An 18,182-nucleotide genomic window follows, 5' to 3' on the forward strand; every position below is an offset into this window, starting at 1 on the left:
TCTAAGCAAAAAAACATTAGCAGTCAGAATCAGAAATAGATACATTTCACTGTTGGAACATGTAGCACAAAAAGGGGCCATTTCCTAATAAACAAAAGAATTTTCCAGATTCGAAATTGAGCAATTCTACATATTGAGAGTGAATGCAGTTGAACTTAAATGTTTAGATAAATCTGAACAGAATCATAATGTTCTATCCATAAACAATGGTATATCAGATAATGGAGACATATTAGGAACACAAGAACAATTGAATCAAACATTATATGATAAACATTCTCGGGTAGAAATGAAAGTTGAAAATTTGGTTTTAACAAATAATTCGAATTAATGAGAATCAAAAAGTGCATGAGCATTCGGACTACTGAAACTACTATCTTTTCTTGTAAAAAATCACAATTTTGCTAAGCTTTCGTAAATTTTGGATTATAAATCTATCTTAGATAATGATTTTGTTAGACAACATATGAACATTGAAAATTCTAATAAACTGCAAGGCCAGATTCATTAACACACTACAAAATTCATCCCTGTATTGATATCCCCAAATTCACCAGAAATAAACATGGAAAATTGTGCTTTGAGTTCAATAATTTCATTCTTTATACAGCATGCTTCATTTCTTTGTTTCATAATGGATTTCTTTAACATCTGTTTGTGAAATAAATTCCCATCCAGTTTCCTTCATATGGTAGAGATTGACAACACCTCCACTGTAAGCATCACGGTGTGTGGCGTGATAAATTGAACGTTTTCCCAGATCCAGAGCATCCGCAACTTCCATATCATATTTGTATCCTGAATCCAAGACACCATAAGCATACGTCGCTCCAGACCCAACTGAAAACATGTTTCCCTTCAAACGTTGCCCATCGCTATCAACATAATAAAGCCCGGGTCCTCGTTTGTCCCAACCACAAATCATTGTACCCATAGACAACCCCATTCCCTTGTAAGCGTATACCATATTTGCTAGAATTTTTGATGCAGCGGCCACTGAAATTCTCTCTTTGTTTCTCAACTCATAAATTCTGCATTGCTTTGCAAGAACTCTTTCCCAGAACATACAGTCAGCAGCCCCTCCTGCCATTGTTCCGAGGAGATATGGGTTGATTTCGATGACTTTTCTAACAGTCTGTGAAGCAATGTAGCTTCCCGCGGTAGCTCTTGAGTCGACAGCAACAACCACTCCATGTTGAAACTTAAATGCAAGAGTAGTCGTACCATGACAAAACTTAATTTTTTCTTTCGATTTTGGATCATTGAATTGCGCTAAATATTCCTGTGGATTAATGGCTTGAGGAATTTGGAAACAATCAATTGGATCTTCAAGCGTTTCAGTATTATATTTCTGGAATCCTTTCCAGTTGCATTCTTGTAACATGGCCATCTCAGTTATTATAAATGTACAATATATCACTATAAGAAATTGAATATAACAGTATAAGGTTACAGCAATTTATTCGACACATTAAATATGATAACATGGCTAATCACATTTTCCAAAATGGCAAACAGATCAACTTCATCGATCTAATTAATGCCGAAAAAAATTAAAGAACCGTGACGATATTTCTCACACGTTATCGTTCACTTGTCCCTCATAGCTCTGCGAAATTACACTAAAATGCGGCCACAAACAAGAAAGTTACAACCGAAAACCCGACCGTAGAAAAAAAAACGGACCATTTTCTCATGTCGCCAACTACCTACCCATTGTCGCATTAAAAAAACTTGAAAATCCATACAAATATAAGAGATAAAAAGATGAAACATTTTCATGTCTCTACATTTAAAGGAGGGGGGTGCGCATTTCCAATACGTCGATAATATCTTTGTCGGCCAATTTGCGACTACCGTGTTTTTGTCTGTTTGATTGCTGTGATGCGGTGCTTTGTATATAATTTGACGAATCTTGTTCGAAATGACCATGTTCTTGAAATATATGAAGGTAAAAATGCAATTAGAACCCCAATTTTTTCACGCATGGCTGTGTATCCTCTAGTCTCGACGCAGCAGAAACGATGTTTAAGGCTTGAAATCCGTGGTCGCACACTAGTCGTTCGGTCGCAAATACGTCTTCAGAGCAGTTAGCAGTTCACTATTAGCGCACTTTTTTGCGAAAATTGTGAAGCACTTTCGCAACTTTTTTTAAGGACTGCGAAATAGCACTTTTTTCCGATTTTGAAGAGAAATAGCACTTTTTTCCGATTTTGAATGGATTAAAAATTCAATGTTAACAAATATTTTCGAGTATTAAGTTGACAAATGAGTAACATACTAGTACTTTTGTAACTCAATTCTTCATATCATAACGATATTTACCGGAATTCTAACCTATGAGATGCAGACATAGGAGATAGAGCTTTTGCATTAACGGCAAAATTCTTGTTTATAATATGATTATTATACAAGCACTGATTCCGCTTCTCCCGCAAAAAACGTTCCCGGGGCGTTTCTTTGAAGGAGATTGGTCATGTGACTATTAATGATATCGATGAATTCAAAATGACTATAAAAGTGTTAGTAACGTGTTATAGTCACTTTGGATGAATTGTGACCAAACTGCACGATTTTCAAATCAGACGAAACTTTTAGCAGCATGTCACAGATTTGCAAAATCAACAAATTCACAAAATACCATTAAGTGCCATTTTATTGTAATCACAATGTTGAAAGGACGTGGCATTTTCCGGAATTTTGCGATATTTACACAACTATTTCTCATTGATATGCGAGGACGGGTGGGCAAAATTCAATATTTTTTTGAATCGAATATTTATAGGAGTACCGAATAAACGTGGTGGAAACATTGAAAAATCGGCAACAAAGCCTTTTTACTGGTTAATTCCGTTATAATCGCTAATTGTTCACCGATCGTTTTGGCGGCGATATCTAGGTTTTGGGTAATCTATATTCCCGCCTATATCTATATTGATTTGAAATAGTGATTGAATAATTCGGCTATAAAGGCATTTCTGCGTGGTCATAAGACGAGATGACGTTAATGAACAGCCCTTCTTTTACGGGATATTTTACGTATGCGACTTAATGCTAAAAAAATTGGGCTCGGGTGCTTTTTTTTTCGAGTGCTCGAGTGCCTAATTGAGGTCAGGCGCTAATTGTAACTAATTCCCTCAAGTTTCAACGTGTTTTCAACAAAACAATACCCCGGCGATAATTATAGCTGAAATGTTACCGAGCAATTCACAATTTTATTTATGGAATTTGCAAATTCACCAGTTTCTTGACGATTTTGATATTGTCACGCCCTAATTATTAGTGCAAAAAATACTCCCCTTCTTCCGTGGCGGTTTGACGGGTTCTTTGTTCCATTCTTTAGAAAGTTCTGACACGGGGATATAGAATACTGAATCGGGAGGGTTGAATCCCTGTCCACTTACTGGTGATTTTCCGTTTTAAAATGCGTGAAACATTCTCTATTTTAAATTAAATGACGTTTCGCGGGCTAGAGTTCTCCCCGAAAATGATGTGTTCCAGACGTTAGTTAGACGATAGATAAAACATTAGATTAATAATTTTCGTGACGCCCCGTTTTCGAAAATACAAAGTTATATCGTAAAAAATTACACCCGGTATCCGAAAATACAGTTGTATCTCGAAAAATGTGTTTTGTTACATTTAAAATAAAACATTTTTGGGATTAATTTAGATCATATTTTACTTTTCACGACACCCGTTTCCGAAAATACAAGGTTATATGGCGAAAATGTGTTTTGTTACATTTAAAATAAAACATTTTTGCGATTAATTTAGATCATAATTTACTTTTCAGGACAGCCGTTTTCGAAAATACAAGGTTATATCGCAAAATGTGTTTTGTTACATTTAAAATAAAACATATTTGCGATTAATTTAGATCAAATTTTACCTTTCACGGCAACCCGTTTCCGAAAATACAAAGTTATATCACAAAAAAATGCGTTTTGGTACATTTATTTTGCATTCCCAATAAAATACATATTTTCCCTAATTAAGATCGTCGATGAATCTGTTCCTGTCGTTCAAGCTCGACACACGTTTGGACGAGTGTGGGGTGGTTTTTTGGTCGACGATAAATTAAAAAGTTGCCACACGTTATTTGTATAACGATAATAACTGAAAATTAAGGTTTTATAATAGAAGTGAATTTGTCTCAAGATGGTATTTCACGATTCCGGCCCACAGAAAATAAACACGCTGACAGGCTTGGTTATAATTGATATTCGTTTAATTTATTTTACACTATTAATAAACGCGCCACACCAATTGCGACCATATAAATTGCAGTCGCATCGGTATGGACTGTATGTTTTTGGCGCTCTCACATTTATAATAATTTTCAACAAAACAAAGCCCCGACGGTCATTAAAACTGAATTCGTTACCGAATAATTCACAATTTTATTTAAGGAATTTGCAATTTCAAGATCTCACTTGACGATTTTGATGATGTCATGCCGTAATTATTACTGCTTAAATGCCTCAAAATACAACAAATATAATCATTTTCGACGATAACAGGCGCAACAATTCGTAAACGAACCGTTATAACGAAATTCGCGATTGATTTTACCTTTCTCTTGTTTACAATTTTAACATCCCGCCGGCCATGTATGGTCGAATAAAATGTTCACATATTCGAAATATGACCCGGCCAAGGATGGAAGGGATTCCTAAAAATCTAATAGAAAGTACATACCCGAGGGTATGATATTAATATCGAGAATATTTGTGAGCATATCACAGGACGGAAATATTTTGCACCCGGCTGTTTGTTGGCAGAACAACGATACGCTAAAGTTAATTGATCGAATACAGGGAAGTATTTATTTATCATCTCACTTGCGAACATCGAGGTTTTGGCGGAATTGTACGATCATGTTGTCTTTCTTAAATAATAACTTTTTCAATAAATGTTCATTTTACTTTTGCGTCTTTATTATATGTCGGGTTTTCATTTATTTTAAATTCGAAATTGTCCGAAATACTCCAACAGGTGTATAGGTACAATAATAATAGTACTTACCAGGGAAGTTTAATACACACGATGTGTAAAGGGCGTCGTAACTCCCGTTTATTAATTATAATTTTTTTTACATTCTGCTTAAAAAACAACGGCAGTCATCTCACGTAAATCTCGCGAACAAATCTTTTTTGTTTTGTATGGCATCGTCTTGGCGACGAATTTATTGCCGACTGAATTTTAATTGTGTTTTAGGATAAGTTATTTTCTGTTTGTTGGTTTCTAAACTTTACAAACTTGGGTAGCAATTACTATTAATGTGAGATTTGTGCATATGAAATTGAATATCGCGACTGGATGTCCGATATCTGAGAATGCGTAATTCTCTTTCAACATTAATTTTCAGGATATCAGCGTTAAGGATATCAAAGAGTGCTATTCATGAATGCTGAAAGTACATGACATTACTAAACATTTTGCCAATATATGATGTTTTCTGCACGATTTAAACTAACTCGCACGCAAACCAAGGCATGTCGACATTTAAAAATTACTTGTCTTTGGGTAAGCTCTGAAATAGTATAATATAAATGTAAATGAGAAATTAGGTCACGCTAGCTCACGAAACGGGAGGATTTTCAAAGTGATGTTGTGTAATATTTCGGAGAAAAAAGTTTGAAAGGAAAGTAGGTCAACCAATCTCCTAAAGCAGGGGAGTATCGTGTGTAATATTTCGGAGGGAATTATCTTTTAAAACAGCGGGTGGTGACTTTCAAAGTGGTTCAAAATCACAAATTAATAATTATCAGATTAGGTTTAGGGATAAATCGAAAAGTTGAATTTCCAGCGCACCTAACCCTAATTAGTTGATTGCTACTTATATTTGGGGGGAGGGGTTGCGGGGATTATTTTGCACGGGATTTGTACAAACGATCCACCCTGTAACTAATATGGTTTCCAGCCTGCCTCGTGTCTGTTAGATGGAAGGAGTAACAAGTGTGAAAGTCTTTGCTGTTTACGCGAGTAAGGACACCGTGATACATTGCATGAAAGTTTTGTCCACGGCAGGTGTTAGCAGATGTCATTTCGTTGCGATGAATTCGCTTGTTTTAATTAAACATGAATTCGCTTAAAGGGAACTGGGTTAACGAAAAGGCTCCTCCTTAATTTATAATATTAACCGGAGGAGCGCTTTTTCGAGTATCTATGCCGTTTTAAATGGGTTATATGAAAGGCTAGGGCACCTATCTTGTTAAAATCGGCAAAAGCACTTTCGCACTTTTTTTTTCGACTGCGAAACACTTTCGCACTCATAATTTGCTTAGAGTTAACACTGCTTCAGAGTGTCGTACTTTGGTGGTTTGTATAGCTTTAACCCCTGGTCGTAGAAAGTTAATTCGAGGTTCAGCGTGTAGAATAAATGCCAATGCACCTACGGTGAAAAAATTAACGGGTTAGAAATATTGGTTTCTGTTTTATAGCGGTTTGAATGAAATCGTCCGCTGACTGGCTAGGCTGACGGTTAACTCGCCATGGACCACTCGCCATGCGACGTAGGTTAACGGGTATGCCTGCAACTGCACGAAGGCTCTTTTTGTAATGGGAGATGGAAAGGTGGCTGTTTCACTTACAACTTCAATAGCGAGATTGTAGATTGTATACTGTTGATTTAGTGCTCACACAATCAATTAATATGGTGATTAGTGATATACTTAGCATGCTTAGATGAAAATGATAAGTTGAGACATCCTTTGCGTGTCGAGTACCGTACGGTACCGGTATGCCTTTCGGTACCGGTATATGAGCACGTTTTCCTGTCACTTTGTTATCTCTTGCACAGTATTCTAACCAAACACATTTGATTTAATATGTTTATCCTCGCTTTTGAAGTTGTAAGTAAAACAGCCAGCTTTCCATCTCCCATTACTGCATTACAAGAAGAGCCTTCGTGCAGTTGCAGGCATACCTGTTAACCTCCGTCGCATGGCGAGAAGGATAGGATAGGATAGAATTTACATATTTATCCCGGGGAGAGGAAATCCATGGTCCATGACGAGTTAGCCTCCACCCACTGGCTACACCACCCTAGCAGTAATTTATAGTCTAGATAAATGGATCATTACAATTTCCACTTCAAGCGATATTAGTTAGGATATTCAAAAGGTCATTGGCTCCCAGAATTCAGTTCTGCAGTTAGGCCTAGTTTCTAACTTACAACAGTACAACATTCCGACGTTAAACTACCGTATAAGTTAGACTATTTATCAGTTCTATATACAGACTACTCATAGATTCTACTGTTTTAATATATTACTCTTTCCACATTATTCTGTTTTACCAGTGGCAGAATGGATTGAGAAAATATGGTAAACAAGTAAACCTATCTGCTGCGCCGCAAATGTCACTGTCAGTCTGTCCGCACAAACTTACGGTACCGGTACTAAAGCATCGTCTTCCTGGTTCGGCATATGATAAACTCATTTTTTTATGATTCTACTGCTGTCTTTTCCCTCTGTGCTACATACGAAAACATTCTTTCGCAAAAAAATAAGGTACCGAGTACCGACACTCCTGACAGCTAACACAAACGTTACGAACGAAAAAAAACAAGCAGCTCGGTTTGAGATTGGAGGACGAAAAATGTATATAATATGACTAAGCATTATTACAATGCTATTCGCACGCTAGTGTTCCCAAATATATTTGCTAGAAAGATCAATTCAATTTGTCGGAGACAGTAGTTGGTGTGCTAATAGTAAAATACAATTTTTGTTTAATTAAAATGCATTCGTTTAATACATTAGACGTTATGAACATCTTTCTCAAGCTTTGCTCGTTATTTGAATTGTATATTTCAATGAATACAGTGGTTTCATAATTGTTTACTATGTTGTATCTATGTTCTGTTAAAATATATTTACGGTTGCATTGTACAAATTATTTGTCTGTATTAAATACAGAAATTGGTATGAAGTCGAAATGAACTCCAGCTCACAAATTTGCTTCCATATTCAATGTGTCCGTTGCAAAAAAAAAAGTGGTTCAGCCAGAAAGTGGCTCATATTCCGGTGAAGATGATTAGTCAAATCGTAAGGTCAAATACATAACACATTTTTTAAAAGTTACAAATAGTTTCATTATCAATAACAGAATTTCCACCACCCCCTAAATTTGGAAACATTCTCCCTAAAATAAAAAGCGGGGGGACATATTGTGCTCTGTCAATTTCGAACTAAATTACCACTACAGTTTTATGTAGCCTACTCTATATTATATTTGATGATGTCAAATTGGGATTATTCAAATACTTGTAAGTCAGTGTTTAAGATTGTCCCAATGGATATTGCTATTTTCCGATATGTAAATTGCAATTTTTATTTCACATTATAGTTCATTTTCACCTTTTTTCATTGGAATAATTTTTTTGATTGAACAAAGCTCAAATACCATTGGGAACATTTTTGACATGTGAATCAATTTTTGCAGCGTCATGTTAAGTACAGAGATGTGCTGTTGCATGAGTTGTAAAGTGCAATGTGTGTTAAACGTTCGCCCATACAGTGCCAGGAATTGCAGGACTTCGCATGTGATGTTTATTTGACTTGCGTGTTAGCGGATTGTACAAATCCTTACCATAACAGGTTGGATGTACAAATTAGATGAGGATACTGCACTAACAAATGGATATTTTTATTTACTACATACTGACATACACAAAGTGACAAAATGTGATATAAATATGAAACTTTTCTGTTGCGTTAGTCTTTGTTTCTTCTCATAGTGAACTGTGAGCATGATAGTCTGGTTTCAAACTATACCATACCTAGCAGAGCCTAACTCTATTGTGATTATTTACACAAATTTTCTAATTCACAGAGCTTGATTAGAGTATTGCAGTACTGTATAATTTTCTCTATAAAACATGCTAGTGGCACCAAAGTCTTGTATTGTAGAAGTTGATGCTCGAAATTTTGAAATAGTTTGGCCGAATTTACAGAATGACATGCGAAATGCCACATTTATGTCACTGGATACCGAGATGAGTGGACTGGGAAGTAATTCGCATATCTTTCAGAGTAATGCAGATGATCGGTACAAAGCTCTAAGACTTGCAGCAGAAACAAGATCCCTCATATCCATTGGTATTTCATGTTTTAAATATATAGGCAACAATGAGATGAATGAAACCGATTGTACGGAAACTTCAAACATGATTAGTTACCATGCAAATGTTTATAATATATTATTACTCTGCGATGACAGTTTTACAATAGATCCTAGCGCTGTATCCTTTTTGGTGAAGCATGGGTTTAATTTCAACTTGCAATTTTCTAAGGGTCTGAAATATAAGAAAGGTGATTTTAATCCAAAGAAAAGTCGTTCTGATGATTCACATTCATCAGCAAGAAAAATCTTCAATGAGATTATTAGGGTACGGAAACCAATTGTTTTTCACAACGGTTTTGCTGATTTGGTGTTCCTTTATCAATGTTTCTATGCATCATGTCCCAAAAAACTTTCGGTATTTCTTGCGGATGTCAGCGAAATGTTCCCAAGCGGCATTTATGATACAAAAGTTATCGTTCATTTGCTCGAAAAATTTAATTCATCATTTCTGGAATATGTATGTAAAAGTTATCAGACTTTGAATCACAGACGATCTGCAAAAAGTAAGCCACATATTTTACTTACCCTGGGTGAAAATAATTCCTCTATTGAAGAATTTATTGGTTTAGTGCCATCAATAGAATCGGAAGCCAAGGATTTCAAAGTATGTTTGAATTTTGCCAAATATGGATGGTGCAAAAATAATGAAAAATGCAATTTGAGTCACAATATTTCTGATATAATTGCCCAAGAATTAATTGGTAAACGCAAGAAATCTAAGAAGAGAAAACAATCTAATGAGAGTTCTGATGCGGATGACTCAACACCTTGTAATGGGCAAAGTGACACAAAAACCATGAAAATGAATGTTGAAGAGCAAACCTTAAACCTTGAAGATAAAACAGTTGATGAAAAGCATACCCAAGGAACAGTTTGTCATAGAGCGGGCTTGGATTCATTATTGACAGGATATTCTTTTGCAGTTTTTACTGCTATTCATAGTACCAATGAGCAAAAACATAATGAAAGCGAATCCTTGACGCCTAGCACATTTTCATCCATACTCCCACATTTATGTGACTCCTTCAAATCATCCATTAAAAATAAGGTATACTTGAATGGAAAAAATAACACTTTATGGATCACGAAAAGCCATTTTTCAAAAACATCACAGAGTCATGAAGATAATATTTTAAGAATCTTTCTTGAATGATGCTGCAGTAACTGTGTTAATCGCAAATATTTGAATTTTTAGTGTAAGCCATTCAAAATAAAATTAATTCGTATATCTGCCTACTCAAAGTTGATAGGTCAAACTCAAATAGATGCTTTGCTATTAATATCGCCTCCAAAGACCAAGTATCAAAAAAATTATGGTTTTGTTGTTACCAATTTTATTTCTGCAATGCTAATTTGTGGGTGTGTAGATAATTTCTAAGGGATAGAGATTACTTTAAACCCGGAATATGTAAGATGTTTTATGCTTTCACTTAGTATAATTCTTAACAAGGTTTTGGACTTCGATGCAGTTTGCATCTAACATGACTAGTAATATGGTAACTCCGTTCCGACCGTCGTCGGGTGCGGACGTGTCAGCTTGAAAAGACTAGTGAATGCTACGCGTTGTATGTTTCGGTATCTGTAATCTGTATCGCGCATTATCAACGTGAGCAAAGCCCATCCACTAGAATTAAAGAAGTTTATGAATAAAAGATTGGATTTAAAGTTGAATGTTGGACGATTTGTTACGGGTATATTGCGAGGTTTCGGTCTTTTTATGAATCTAGTCGTGTATGATGGAACAGAGCGTAGAAAAGATGGGATCACTGCACCTGTTGGAATGGCTGAATGGTGGTCGTGCGTGGAAATTCGATATTAATGTTGGAAGCATTGGAACGGATACAATGATTTTAAAGTGAACCAACCGAAAACGACAAAAGAACCCAACACCCCAATCCATGATTTGTGCATAGACTGCTATGGAACATCCAATCCATTTACCAAGCTTGTCTTTTAGTAAAAAAAAATTTGTCACTGTGTTATTTTTGCAATATAATTGAAGTAGGCCCACAACATCACCATTTTTCGTCAGCAAGTGTTTTAATCCATATATCTGTATAGGAAAAGCACATACACGTCGCACATTTTAATTTGAATTTATAAGTTGTTGCCCGATGTTACATCGTGTTTTTGTTTTATTCTGTTTTTGGGGGACGGGCACGTACTTGTGCGTATTTAACTTTTTTATTAAGTTATGCCCGTCCTCCAGGTCCTCTGTATTTTGTTTGTCCATTTGTTGTTGTTTTGTGTTTTGTTTGTATCAGAGTGACCGAATAAAATTGATTGATTGATGGTATTATCATGAGTACCTGTCTTCTCCATAAGTTTTAGTGTGATGCTGAGCGTCCCAAATGTAATAAAATGACGAGGGGAGGTTCGTCCGACCCTCACAACATAGACGAGACGTTGGATGCCCAGTCAAGTTTATTTTTTTCAGCCAGTAAAAAAAATCGCACACAAATTAGGTTGAAATGATATTTGCAGTTCTACTAAATAAGGGAGGCCGCGGGGGACCAAAACTCGCAGCCCAGGGTTCTAATATCTAATTTAACAGATTGGTAATTTCGGAGTTTCAAATTACCTATTAATGATGGTTATGTACCATATGAATTTTGCGAATTAGCCAACCAACATCGTTTATTAATTAATGTAATGTTTATTTATCAATTATTATTAATGGTTATTACTAGAAATTACACCGACGAATGAACGTGGATCCCCTCTTGTTGCATTTCCTGCGTGATTAATTTCAAACCACCTTACGGGGCTGCATGTACTAACTCTTTCACGTCGATGTTGTTTCAAAATACTTAATCAGTTAAACTTAAAAAACACCGACAACTAAATTTAGAGTGGTCTTTTTTTTAACCTTTGCCAGACAATAATCGGAATACCCGATAATGGCGAACAACCTGAACCCAACCTGGTACGCATACTACACATACTGTGTTCATCTTGGTGCACAAACTACAGAAGCACCAAATTTACTAGGAAATAAAATCAATAACTTTTAGGTATTCGTTGAACCCATATCAAAAATGTGAGATCAACATAGAGGACTTGCACGGGTCACGTGACATTGTTTACTGGACGGCAATAAAACAAAAACGTCCATTTGGCTCCTGTCAGTTGCAAGTCGGATTATTCGTTTCCGTTTTGTTTGGCTGTTGAAAATGGTTATTTCGTATTGTTCCGCTGGCTGTACGTATAGTATAGACAACGAAATGGATCTTCAGTTATATTCCACTGTTTTCAAAAGATCCGGAACGTCGCGCAATGTGGATATCATCTATTGGCAGGACTGCTTGGTGTCAAGTCGAGAAGCCATCTCACTTGTGCTTCACTGTTTGCGGACAGCACTTCGTTGATGGTGAGTCATAATGTGCCGTTATCAATTTTTTTAAATATTCATACGCTCCCTCATTTCAATGGAAAGCAGATGACAAACTACTGTTATTGGTAGGCCGAGGCGTAGGCCTACTTGCAGACTTGACTCGTGTAAGGTTATTAATCAATAATTGCCATAAGGTATTGTTTCGCTAGTTAGCAGGTAATCTATTAGTAAGTGTGAAAAGTTGAATAGATAACTAAAGTTTGAATTCTCCATCTAAGAATACGCTCGCCACCGCATCTCTGATCCCCCTGGGAGTTTCACAGGTTCCAATCCCATGCGGGGATAGTTATGTGCGAGGGGATTGCAGCTCTCCTCCCATTGAGGGTGGTTCACACGACCGCTGGTCGATTACCACATCCCCCATCATCAAGTCCATGCTTCTAAAACAAATAACTGGCTAACTAATCCCGACATAGAATGGTAATCGTACGATGTTGCACCTTGCAATCTGTCCCCAACCACAGATAAATTCTATTCTAAAAACCACCCACATTGGTAGGCATAGTTGCATTTTAAATTGAAAGAAATCTTCATTAATGGTCACTTCTGATTGTTGTCTGATTGTTTTATTAGTTAGCAGGTAATTTATTACTGATCTGCTACACAAACTTGGCACTGTCAAATGATGATTAGTGTTTAATTTATTTTCAGGAAAAAGGGAAGATAACCCTTTATCAGCTGCTTATATGTCCCATCGATATTTGAATTTTCGCCATCTCCAGAGAAGAAGAAAATAGTTAGAAAAAGGGGGGTTTTGAAGAAAGGCAAAAGGCAGGATCATTTCAACAAATTCTGTTAACTGCAATAATACTTTACAGTTGTTAGCATAAACATTTAATGTGTCTTTCAACTAGACCTACCACACATTAAAAGAAGCCGCCTACACCCCTTTTCACTAGAACCATAATACTGTAAAATATTTGATAGAAATTACCCCCTATGCATCATATCTTCCATTTGAAAGGGCCGTGGAGGCAGATACATTTTTCACTCTAAATTATGGAATGTTACTTCCAGGTTATCTTATCCTTGCCTATAGATATCTTGAGGTCAGTGACTCCAACTGACCCATGCATGCCACACTGAAAATTCTCTTGTGTACCGATAAAATTAGGCTGTTGGAGCCTTCAGACCTTGAAAACAGTCGAATCTGAGCACGATGGATTCATGTGAAACACGTAATATGCATTTATAGGCAAAAATATCCCATTCTGAGCAGCACCGATCCACAACCTCTCGCCTATGGAATCAACACGGCGGCGGTGGTGTGGCTCAACGGGCTAAGCGTTAGGAATACGCTCGCCACCGCATCTCTAATTACTCTGCGTGGGTTCGCAGGTTCGAATCCCATGCAGGGATGGTTATGTGCGAGAAGATTGCTGGACTCCTCGCCGTCGTTGGGTGGTTCACGTAACCGCTGGTCGGTTACGGCTTCCTCCACCACCAAGTCCATGCTTCCGAAAAAAAAAACAATACAGTAAAAAACTAATCCCATACCCGACTTGGAATGGTAACCGGACGAGAGGACGTGGTTCGCCATATGGATAAGCCGTCTTATCGGCTTTCCTCTCCCCCGGGATAAATATGTAAATCCTATCCTATCCTAACACATTAGACAAATTGGTGTACTGTGCGCATTCACAAATCTTTGCGGATCAAGTGTGCCTTTTGACTAAAGAAAATTTAGCATTAAAATGGTCAATCTCAATATCAACCTAGTATCTGCAGATAAAACCAATTGTTTTTTAAAAATATATTTTTGATGTGCTTTATTTTTCAAATATAATTCATAATCACTGTAAAGTGTGTGATACATTTGGTACCATGAATACCATTTGCAAATTAGCTTGGGTTACACTCCTCTCAAATAAAAGTTTAGACTCTTAAGTCATATCTCATAATATTCTTTAAACAAAATGTTGCGGCTAGTCGGCTACCCATCAGAATTTTCTTTCAGATCACAAAGTCGCAATATTACGCCTCGCTAAGTTGCAGTGGCAACTGTATCTGGTTGTAGTATCGGTGTCCAACTTTAGACTGAAACCTTCACTACCAGACCCACCGAAACAATTTTTTTTTCTTGATAGGGTCGTCTTGAAGTTGCTTTCGTTAGAGCACAATGGACACTTTATCTCCACCAATCCACCAAGCACCATTAGGATAGGATTTATCTGGGGGGGGAGCCAATTATTTGTTTCCAGAAGCATGGACTTGAATGGTGGGGAATGGTCGTAACCGATCAGCGGTCATGTGAACCACCCTCGTTGGGAGTAGAGCTGCAATCCTCATGCACATAACTATCCCCGCATGGGATTGAAAGCTGTGAAACTACCAGAGTGATCAGAGATGCGGTGGCGAGCGTATTCTTAGATGGCGAATTCAATTGAATTCTGGTTATTATTAATTCCTTACACAAGTCAAGTCTGCAACTGCAAGTAGGCCCACGCCCATGCCTACCAATAACAGTAGTTTGTAATCTGCTTTCCATTGAAATGAAGGAGCTTGTGAATATTTAAAGAAATTGATAACGGCACACTATCACCACATTATCACTCACCATCAACGAAGTGCTGTCCGCAAACAGTGAAACACAAGTGAGATAGCTTCTGGACTTGACACCAAGCAGTTCTGCCAATAGCCAATAGATGATATCCACATTGCGCGACGTTCCGGATCTTTTGAAATCAGTGGAATATAACTTAAGATCCATTTCGTTGTCTATATATTATACGTACAGCCAACGGAACAATACGAAATAACCATTTTCAACAGCCAAACAAAACGGAAACGTATAATCCGACTTGCAACTGACAGGAGCCAAATGGACGTTTTTGTTTTATTGCCGTCCAGTAACAAAGTCACGTGACCCGTGCAAGTCCTCTATAAGACTACAACATAGTCAAATGTGCTGTATTTACGATATATATAGATTACAGGTTTACCAAGAAGCATTAGGCTACATAAAAAATGGTAAAATAAAGATCAATTCAGCAATATCTACTTAGGACTTGGTGATATGCATCTGTTGATGATTTTATGTGTTTGTTTCGGAAGTTTAAGGACAGAATTAATTGTCGTTGTTGGGGATGTTTTAGGAAAAGGTTGATTGGAATAGGTTTTCATAAAATGGAAAGGTTTGAGATTAGTAGAGAAGTAGGAAAAATACTTCCATGTTGTCTTCATTTGACAACCACGCCACAGAACTTCTCCGATAAATATACGCAGCAAGGAAGAGATTATACCTATCTACACACTTAAAAAACTATGTCACATGAGCGTCATATCATCGAATATCAGTAAAGGAATAGTGCAATGGGAAAAGACATATAAGGCATAACTTTCCGTAATTTGCAATCAAATAATCTTATTGTAGACTATATATTCAAAAACATTTCGTCACGCCAACCGCAGTCCAAAACTTTTTGTCTCTGGCTGAGCTTAGATACCAATTGACACTCATGTAAACTGGTAAGAGGCAGGTTTCATATATTGAAACGCCACGCGATGGAGCAGGTAATATGGGTATTCATCCCCCAACTGTCATTTGAGTGGGTACTGCTGTTTTTATTATTGCAGATGATGCTGATCTTACTGTATTACAGATTTACTGGCAGCACCGATTTAAGGATGTCAAGTGATGGATATAGATCAGGGGTTCCCAAACCGCGGCCCGCGGGCCAATTACGTTCATCTTTGTGCGTCAATTGTTAGATGCCGTCAATTGTTACGTCATTACCACAATTCAAGCCCGTGTATAATCATAAAAATTCAATTATACCGGCACCCTATATACGTACCGGTATTATAGGATTACGTACGGCAGTATTTTAGTTATCAGCCCTATATTAAGAAAGCTTAAAGATGTCACAAAAACGGAAACTAGACACTGAAAACAGACGTTTTTTGGATAAATGGCAGCGTTCTTATTTCTTTATTGAAAAGAATCAAACTTCAGCGATTTGTCTTCCTTGCCAACAAACTATTCCTGTTCTGAAAGAATACAACATCAAGCGCCATTATGAGACGAAGCATTCTTCAAATTATGATCATTTGACGGGTGAGCGGCGTATTTCAAAATTTAATTCATTGTTAGATTCATATAAAAGTCAAACGAACATGTTCAAAAAAAGTCAAATAAAAGTGAATCCACGTTATTGACCAGTTATATTGTAGCCCACAACATCTCTAAAAAAGAATCGTCCGTTTGTTGAAGGGGAATTTTTCCGCGAATGCACGCTGCAAGTATTGGATGCCATTTCTAACAAAACAAACCATGATTCGCTATCTGGGGTCATCTCGTACAATCTCTGTGTCATTGGATAATATTGGTAGTTCAGCTGCCTAAGCCGTACTCACCAGAGATACCAGTGTTCTAAAAACTTCAACTACAAACTTAATTAGATATCAAACCTTGGGTGGTGCTGCTTAATAATCAGTTCCTAGCGACTTTGCTTCCCAGTAAAAATGTGTGTCAATTTTACTTTTCTTCCTAATTTTGTTTGTTATTTTTACTGGATGGAAAATTAAACTTGACTATGATATGAGTAGCCATTTATACGAAGCCGTATTTCAGATGAGCAAGTAACTTCATTAGTAGCTATCAGTTGCAAATCCTTGTTGAAAGTCGTACTTGGTATTTCTCGGGTATTCTATCATCTAACTATTATACTTATTAATTTTATTACATAACAAACTGCGATACTGCGTGTATCTAAAATCAATCTTGCGGCCTATTTTGATGCCCATTTTTCAAAAATTTTTCAGGGCGCGTTCAAACGCCAGCCGTTACGTCACGCTCTTTTGGTCACTCCCCTTCACTGGCCCGCGAGTATCCTCGTCTTGAAATTTTGGCCCGCGACTAAATGAGTTTGGAAACCCCTGATATAGATAAACAAGTTGGAAACCAACACGCAATATTACAAAACTTACTTCCAACACGCGGTTTGAATGAATGAAAAAGCAGAAACTAGTATTCTTTAGAACAGCATACAAATTCTATGAAATGAAATCCTACACAAAAGCTCGTCAAATCCTATAGGTCAATGAACAAGTGGAATTTGATACATGTGCACAAAAACGTGCGCATTACGTGCAACCGAAGCACGCAGGAGAATGTGTGTGATGTTCTAGTGATCAACATGTTTGACTCAACTATGTTGGCATAACAGATGCACATCTCGGTTTCGCATACGCATACCTTCTATCTCCACAAGGATATATTAATTTGGCCAAAGTCAATGTTGCACCTGAAGAGTTCCGGTTCTTCCAAAAGAAAACACGTTACACATCGTTAGATACCAGTGAGTGGTTTTACATGGCTTCGTCCGGAGTGAAAGTGGAGGTCGAATATTCCAATCCATTTCAACTACTAAAATGTTTTCTAAGTCCTTAACCTCTGAGCAGGAAAACGAAATGCCCGAAGCAACCCAAATGCAGTTTCAAGAGTGCAAAAGAAAGTGGCTAGATGCTGTCGATGGGTCTTGGCTTATATCGGTGAAATAACCTACCATTTATTCTACTAAAATTGAATTTCTGACATTGTAAGGAGATTTAATGTTACTATGTATCCAAATTTAGCCCATGTAGTCATGAAATAATTGTTTATATTAACAAAAAGGTGCTCCCGAAGTATCCGTACCAAGATGGCGCACAACCT

The 18,182-nt window shown here is 37.0% G+C and overlaps 2 protein-coding genes and 1 long non-coding RNA gene across 3 annotated transcripts; 2 read left to right on the top strand and 1 right to left on the bottom strand.

Moving 5' to 3' along the window:
• On the bottom strand, positions 1–1,424 carry LOC120330644 (proteasome subunit beta type-5-like). Its single transcript, XM_039397519.2, has one exon. The coding sequence runs from the start codon at positions 1,388–1,390 to the stop codon at positions 617–619; it is 774 nt and encodes a 257-aa protein (XP_039253453.1). The 5' UTR covers positions 1,391–1,424; the 3' UTR covers positions 1–616.
• Positions 1,425–8,845: 7,421 nt separating this feature from the next.
• LOC120330904 (target of EGR1 protein 1-like) lies at positions 8,846–10,360 on the top strand. Its single transcript, XM_039397889.2, has one exon. The coding sequence runs from the start codon at positions 8,888–8,890 to the stop codon at positions 10,283–10,285; it is 1,398 nt and encodes a 465-aa protein (XP_039253823.2). The 5' UTR covers positions 8,846–8,887; the 3' UTR covers positions 10,286–10,360.
• Positions 10,361–12,247: 1,887 nt separating this feature from the next.
• LOC144424350 (uncharacterized) lies at positions 12,248–13,301 on the top strand. Its single transcript, XR_013476639.1, has 2 exons — positions 12,248–12,502; positions 13,178–13,301. It is a non-coding gene; the product is annotated as an uncharacterized LOC144424350 (long non-coding RNA).
• The last annotated feature ends 4,881 nt before the right edge of the window (positions 13,302–18,182 follow it).

This window comes from Styela clava, chromosome 6, assembly GCF_964204865.1.
Source record: "Styela clava chromosome 6, kaStyClav1.hap1.2, whole genome shotgun sequence".
Classification (NCBI taxonomy): Eukaryota; Metazoa; Chordata; class Ascidiacea; order Stolidobranchia; family Styelidae; genus Styela; species Styela clava.

Coding starts and splice junctions, on each gene's coding strand:
- LOC120330644 (XM_039397519.2), bottom strand. CDS start 1,390: ATGGCCATGTTACAAGAATGCAACTGGAAAGGATTCCAGAAATATAAT.
- LOC120330904 (XM_039397889.2), top strand. CDS start 8,888: ATGCTAGTGGCACCAAAGTCTTGTATTGTAGAAGTTGATGCTCGAAAT.